Source organism: Nannobrachium achirus (genome assembly GCF_963921795.1).
Source record: "Nannobrachium achirus genome assembly, chromosome: 4".
In the NCBI taxonomy this organism is placed as follows: domain Eukaryota; kingdom Metazoa; phylum Chordata; class Actinopteri; order Myctophiformes; family Myctophidae; genus Nannobrachium; species Nannobrachium achirus.
Genome location: NC_137813.1, coordinates 24,126,244 through 24,134,412, shown reverse-complemented (window position 1 = coordinate 24,134,412; position 8,169 = coordinate 24,126,244). Strand labels below are relative to the sequence as shown.

The following is an 8,169-nucleotide window of genomic DNA, read 5'->3' as shown; positions in this document are numbered from 1 at the left end:
TTAGGAAAAAATGAAACTGTTTGCACAAAAGTAAAAATTAAACTGTTTACACAAAAGTAGTGAAAACAGCAGATCTACAAGCACAACGCGGTGCGAGGCGTTGTGTGCTTGTAGATCGGCCGTTTTCACTAGTTTAAATCATTTTTAAAATGGTAAATACAAAACAAACGGTTTTGGACAGGTTTCCACCCGACAACGACGAAATATAACTCATGTAATTGGCCCACTGGCTTGTCACTTTGTCCCAAATCTTTGAGTAGCAGCAGCACTATAGAGAGAGATCTCTCTCTATAGCGTGCAATGAGGGCCTCTCCAACTCTTTTTCCCGGGCTGAATCAGGGGCCCAGCACGTCCCTGGCCTAAATTGTAAATTGTAGTACCAATCGATGCAGAAGGTTGCAGGAAGATACAGGATCAGTGAAGTGCTAGACGGTAGAGGGTAGAGTACTGACACAGACATACATTATTCCTACCTCAATGACCAGGGAAGGTGCAAATCTATGTATTCAGTATCTCAAGGAAGGTGCGATCCTAAATTGTATACTGTAGCCTACCCTAGGTGATTGTGAAGTGAGATTTTTCATTTGTTCCAGTAAAATGTTACCATACTGTATGTTTACCAGTGATAGAATTTGTCTTTCTCACATGGTTTGAAAAAGACCTACTGAGGAATTTGTTTGGTGAATGTACAGAGAAATATGACGAATAAAGTCTTTGAATAAAAAATAAAATAAGAAAAATAATGTAGAATCTTGAATCATTTTGTGATTTTGTGAGTTTTACTGTATGTGAGTTACGGGTCTCAAAATATTGAATTCTAAATCCCATTTGTGAATGTATATATTAATAGTGAAAGGGATGCAACAATGCTTTTGTTCTGCGGTCTACAGATAGCTCATTCCAGATAATGTACTGTATCTGTTTACAGATGGATTGTTAATCGTGTATTAAAGTGGGACCAGTGACTTAAGCACATAATTGATTCCTATCACCTCTCCTCCTTCAGTTGTATTCCCTGAAATTTGCATGGCGTTCTCCAATTGGCCAAAGAGTTCCCTCAGGGAGCTACATCACAGTCTGATTGGCAGAGAGCCAAGGCTGGGTGTGGAATATCTGTGACAGAAAAGCCTATAAATACTGAGCGCAGCCAGACTAACACAGACAGATGCGTGCATCCTTTCTGTTCGCTCTGCTACACATCTCCAATGCCTGCACTAGCAGCCAGCAGACTCCGCTGATCCCCCCTCGCTACACATCTCCAATCCCTGCACTAGCAGCCAGCAGACTCCTCTGATCCCCTCCTCTTATGATAGACCTGTTTAAAATCCATCCCTGTGATTTGGTGGTCACAGGCAGAGCTGCAGAGGAGAGGAGGAGTTAGTTAGTTAGACAGAAAAGGAGAGGGACAAGTCAGATTAGGCTCTTGGTGAATGAGAGAGAGGGAAACAATGTCCCTAGAAGTGAAAGAGAAGACAGAGATTCGCCTGGTGTTCCTGGGTGCGGCCGGCGTGGGCAAGACAGCCCTGATCCAGCGCTTCCTGCAGGACACCTTCGAGCCCAAGCACCGGCGCACGGTGGAGGAGCTCCACAGCAAGGAGTACGAGGTGGGGGGCGTCAAGGTCACCATCCACATCATGGACACCAGCGGCAGCTACTCCTTCCCCGCCATGCGCAAGCTCTCCATCCAGAACAGCGACGCCTTCGCCCTGGTGTACGCCGTGGACGACCCCGAGTCCCTGGCAGCGGTGAAGAGCCTCCGCGACGAGATCCTGGAGCTCAAGGAGGACAAGTTCACGCCCATAGTGGTGGTGGGCAACAAGACTGACCGGGAGGACGAGCGGCTGGTGTCCAGCGAGGACGCGCTGTCCACGGTTGAACTGGACTGGAACAACAGCTTCCTGGAGGCCTCGGCCAAAGACAATGACAACGTGTTGGAGGTTTTCCGCCGGCTGCTCCAGCAGGCCAACCTGCCCAGCCACCTCAGCCCTGCCCTGAGACGCCGCAGGGAGACCTTCCCCAAGGACGGCAACAACCGACCCCCCATGAACAAAACCAACAGCTGCATCATATCTTAATGAGAGAGAGAGAGAGAGAGAGAGAGAGAGAGAGAGAGAGAGAGAGAGAGAGAGAGAGTAGAAGACGAAGAGAGGATAGAAAGAGTGGGTTTTTTGTCCAGAAGCAACTCAAAGAGACATTGTTCGAGGAGTGGACTTGGCTGAATCAGTGACAGACAGATGCAGTTGAATTACTACTACGCTACAACTGACCGACTGCTGCTCAGAAGGAAAAAAAATACTAAATGGGTCAATAATCTATGATGGCTTCAGACCCCTAGCACCCACACACACATCTCACCACAACATCAGTGTAAGCCAGTATAAGCCATTCTAAGTACAGGTACTGTGACTGAGGCGGAGAAATACTGTGAAGAGGAAAGCACACAAGAAATCACATTGCTGAACAACTGTATTGGACACTGCAGAGTTGAATTGCAGTGAGGATTCTTAATGCCAGAATACTGTATATCACTGACAAAAAGCTATACGGTACAGTAGTACAATAGCAAATTGTGACAGGTGCGGAAGCACCTAAGTTCTCTTTTGACTCATATCTAACTCTGTAAGGTGACTATTGTGACTGTACTGGTGTTGGAAAGAGATCATAGACGAAACTTATGTGCATATGATGTTTTCTGTATGTTTGTTTGTTTTTATGAATCATATGAATGGCAAAGCATTTATCTAGTGTTAGGGTTATTTCAACAGCAATTTCCGAATCCTATAACGCACATTCTGAACTGTTTCTTTAGAATTCTCTTTTGTATGCACATTGAGTTTACATTGTAATTGTTATTTTGCACTTATATTCATATTCTGGATTGTTTTGTTTGTTATGTGCTTGAGTGCAAGAAGTGGTTTTGTCATCAAAACATTTTATCATCCTTTGAGAATTTATTTTTCATAACAGTATGTTCCATTAAAGGTAAATAAAAATCCTTGTCTGAATTATAAAAAGGTGAATTAATCTCTTCCACTTAAGTTTACTGAAGATTTGACAAATGCTGAAATCAACTATTGCCTTCACTGCATTGACATACTACACCGTCCATTTCAATGTAATCCTTACATCCACATGCCATGAAAAATAACTGAATTGAACCAGTAATAATATCCCTTGATTCTCAACCCTGTTTTTCATCTAAACCTAAAGTACATCTATAATAGTCAGAAACAACAGGACTCTCAATATTCTCCATTCTGAAGATTTATGGATTTCTCTCCCAGATCATATAAAGTTGATTCTGAGATACATCTTAACCCTGTTAAATGTTTAGCTTTAGCCACATTGAACAGGAAAACATTGGACTGATTCCCACCTACAGTACAAGCAGGTACAGGTTAAGACAAATGGGTTATTTTTGGTTGTAGGTGCTTGACACAAATAGTTATCCTGATTAATATTTCACCCATGCTGAAAACATTTTACTACATTCAAACAAATTTCAATGACAAAAGCATGGCTTCTACAGTATTATCAATCTGAGCAACATTTCAACCTTCACACTGTTTTGTCTTGCATCACCCTCTAGTGGTAGATCATGCACATAATACTCACCAATAATGAAGGTCAATGATAGAGGAAGCAAGAGCATTGGTGGATCTGAATAGAAATGAGATACCACAGAACCACAGCATGAGTTCCAAAAAAGATGACTACTAATCGGAAATGAACTGAACACCGTGTTCCAACTTGTTCCTCTAATAAATACAATTACAGATAAGGAATAGTTGAGAAGGAGGGAACTGGGTGGCACTGGCTGTAGTATTGTCAGTGTGTTACAGTTGGTCAGTAAGGTCACTGTTCAATGTATAGGACATTACATAACCACAAAATGATATCAAAACAGATTCGTTCTGAAAGGTACATTTAAAGAAGATAAACCTCTGCTACTGCAGTAGAAGGTCACTTACACAACATGGTTGTGTTATATGAACGCCTCAGATTTGCACATTTTGTAGTGTAAGGTAACCAGTCCGCTCGCCACAAATCCCACTCGCCCAGTGTTTAGGAGTTTTCTGGGCCCTGGGTACAAGAATTCACTGCGGGACCCCATATGTTCTTCATAGGGTGGGGGATAACCCATTTAGACTGGGAACGCATTATTTTGTGCTTTAACTATTGAAAAATAGCCGATATACAAGCTCACAGCGCGATATACAAGCTTGTGCTGCGAGCTTGTAGATCTGCTATTTTTGAAATTTGAATATTTCAAATCCTTCCAAGGTTTATAGAAAAACCTATGTTTCAGTGGTGCTCAAACCTTTTCATGTGAAGGACACCCAAAATGATATGTATTTGGCCACAGACCCCCCATCTCAAAATATTTAGTTCCAGGGACCCCCCAGAAGCAAAATTTGAGTTACAAACGTTCGCTTAAAAAATACATTCAAAGATTTGCACACATTTTCACGACTTTTCAAAAATACATACAATAAATCACAGTTCTGATGGGGGTGGATGTATGGATGCATATGTGCTTGCAAATGGCTTCCCAACTGCCAACACGCGCACACACACACACACACACACACACACACACACACACACACACACACACACACACACACACACACACACACACACACACACACACACACACACACACACACACACACACACACACACAGAGAGAGATGTGTTTCCCCTTTCCAGCCACAGTAAGAGACAAGGTGCATTGTTTCTCCTGGCTCAGACGAGGAAGTGAACTATGATTATCATCTCTCTGGTTCCTCTTTGTGTCCCGTTTAAACTCACACCTGTGTTCGCTTGTATCACCCTGACTCACACGCCAACCCATCACCTTCCACACTCGGACCGAGATGCGTGGCAGAGGATACCCTGGTGCAAATGAACGCTCTTCACCGCGGCTACAAGGAACATGCAGGAATCGATAGCTAAGTTTTGTAAAACATGCTGTTACAATCTCTGGCGTTTTATAAACAAGTTAGAGAGGATATCAAACTTTTAACTACTTCAAAACAGTAAACCAGTTTTGAGGCAAATGCGGTGAGTCTGGTCCTTTTTCGTTTTTCAGATAAGGTTTTACAATTGAAAGCACCTCTCATGATGTAATTCTTTTTTTTTTTTTTTTTTATTGGAACAGATACAAATGCACATCAACTGAATACACAATTATCAGCTGTGTTATACCAAATTCTTTGTTCTGTGCCGTTTCTGTGACCTGTCTCTGACCCTAGACTTGGTCAAAGCTCCTCAGTGTTAGATGGATACCTGAGAAGTTTGGAACGAGTACAGGGTCTCTGACTGTTCCACTCTAGGACTTTTTACACCTCTTGCTCGTTTTCAAGTTGATTGATTTAGCAATGCTTCTCAATCCAGATTAATTGAATCGTATTGTATTCTCTGACCTCCGGCTCCTACACAGTAAATGTGTCAGTGTTCATTTAAATTGCCACTATGTATTTTACTGTATAGTATTATGGCATGACTTGTATGGGATACAGCCTAAATATTGCAGTTCCTGCTTCAGTAATTGTTCGGTGTGTGATGTGATTTGTAGGATCCACATTTTGATTGGAACCAAAAGGAACCAATCACGGAACCCACTGTCATACTCTTACAAACTGTTACTTAATAGCTCACACATCATGCAAATCCTAGTCAGTCCAAGTGCAGACAGCCAGGCCTGACCTTAACCAGACAAACCCTTTTGTCTCTATTCTGGGGTCAACATAAGGCGAACATAAGCACATCTACAACTTCACAACACGTCGCAACACATTGTGAGCCTGCAAATCGTCTATTTTCGATGAAGAGATTTGGTGTCGAGGGAAAAAAAGGAGTGGATCTAGTACAGACCCTTGGGTGGTGGACGTATAAATGGATGAAGTGGTTAAATCTCCATTTGGTGTATTGCATCTTAGTGCTACTTCCTGTACATTACTACCCGTTTGAACTTTGTAGTCTTTACCTTTGAAGTATACTATTGATTCACTCCGGACCTATCTGTATCTGTCCTGGTTCGTACTCCTATGACAACTAAATTCCCCTCATGCAATCAATAAAGGTCTATAGACTATCAACTATTCTCCTTTAGCTTAGCAAAGGGTTTTGATATTAACTTAAACATATATATAAGTTAATTCCTAGAGATGGTATCCTTCTTGAACTCATTTAACATCAAATACCTTTCATCCAGTAGAAATGTGAACGGATGCAATTTGATGCATAGTATTTCACTTTTATCAATGCATCATTTGCTTTGGCACTTTCCCAGTCCAGTGTCTCTTTTTAGATGATACATGTGAGAGAATGCAAGGCATCTAACACTCGGATTGGGAAGGGGCTACTGACTGTTGGCTATTCTCATGGTACTGTATGTCATCTGATTAATAAATATTTGGATGTGATTTTCTTTATAAGTTGGAGGAAAGAAATATGATCATATGACATTCAACATGGAGGTCTTATTTATAAAGATATATGCATCTGCTTCCTTGTCTTAAAGGAGTAGTTCACCCCCCAAAATAGTTTTTTTTTATTATTACTCACCCCATGGAGACTTGGGGAAGACCACCCATTTTCAATATTGAACTATGTTATACCTTAGAGGAGTTGTGTGGAAAAAAAAAAAAGTTCCCCCTCTTCTGTGTTGCCTAGAACTGGAGGATTGATTTTGGGGTTTGTATTGTAAAGCACAATGTGTGATGTCATCAAGTTGTAATTTGCAATACAAACCCCAAAATCAATCCTCCAGTTCTAGGCAACACAGAAAAGGGGGAACTTTTTTTTATTTCCACACAACTCCTCTAAGGTATATTAATGACATAGTTCAATATTGAAAATGGGTGGTCTTCCCCTTTAAGTTGAGTTCAATAGTATTTTGGGGCAGGGGCGCCCATTTATAAAGTGTGTGTGTGTGTGTGTGTGTGTGTGTGTGTGTGTGTGTGGGGGGGGGGGGGGGGGGGGGGGGGGTCAAAATTATTATCTTAGGAATGCGACAACAACACAAAAATCAATGAATTCAAGTGTCCATGGGGGGAGTAATCGATATGGGGGAAAAAGGTCATTTTGGGGGTGAACTACTAACATCAGCATATAAGCACTGCAGTACAGCAGTTTATTATGCACTGTCCTGCAACAGATATGATGCTAAAGATGCTACTACCATAGAAATATATTTTTTTTGAGTCCCAATGTGTCCATTTAAGACTGAAAATCCATAGCAAATGTAACCTAGATCCAGAAAAGGGGTTAAAATGGGCTAAATTGCCCTTTACAATAAATAAATTAGCTAAAACATCCTACAATATAATAAACTAATAACTGTTTAAAATGTCCTCAAGTGACAATTAATTACTGTCATATTCCCTCACTACACTAAAATACATACCGTACTGTACAGAGAAACCCCCTCAGATGAGTCCATCCAACCATTTCATTATATCAGCCTTGATTGACAGCAAGCTGTGGCCCAATCATAGAGGAGAGACACTACGCCAAACTTGTATAATTCCAAGAAAGCCTTCTTTGAAAACATTTGTGCATTGGCTAAAATAACCATGTCCCAGAGCTTAAAGGGATATTCCACTTTCAAAAACACTTTTTGTCATTGTATGGTCTAATCAGGCTTGTATGAACACCCTGAACAGTTTTCAATTAGCCTGATTCAGTATTTAGATTTTTGATGTAAAAGTTACCAGGCCCGACACGCCCATGCCTCTCCCCACACACACTGTAACTTCAAACTCCATTTTAACCATGATAGATTCATTAAAAAATACCCATTATTTTTTCTGGTGACTCATAATACCCTCCTAATACGTGAGCAGGCCGTGTTTTTTCCATAACGTTTTTCATGTCTTTTTTATATATTTTTATTGTATTTAATTTTTTCCATTTTCACAAAGAATTATTAAAAATACATGAAAAACGTTATGGAAAAAACACGGCCTGCTCACGTATTAGGAGGGTAGTTTGAGTCACCAGAAAAAAATAATGGGTATTTTTAATGAATCTATCATGGTTAAAATGGAGTTTGAAGTTACAATGAGTGTGTGTGGGGAGAGGCCCTGGGCCTGGAGGGCCAGATAACTTTTACATCAAATATCTAAATACTGAATGAAGAAAACTAAAACTGTTCAGGGT

At 41.0% G+C, this 8,169-nt stretch overlaps 1 protein-coding gene across 1 annotated transcript; it reads left to right on the top strand.

Annotated features, from left to right (window-relative positions):
- Positions 1-1,448: 1,448 nt before the first annotated feature.
- On the top strand, positions 1,449-2,075 carry LOC308283688 (ras-related protein Rap-1b-like; the record flags this gene model as incomplete). Its single annotated transcript, XM_080724157.1, has 1 exon — positions 1,449-2,075. One exon carries the CDS (start codon positions 1,449-1,451, stop codon positions 2,073-2,075), a length of 627 nt encoding a protein of 208 aa, XP_080580283.1.
- Positions 2,076-8,169: the final 6,094 nt, after the last annotated feature.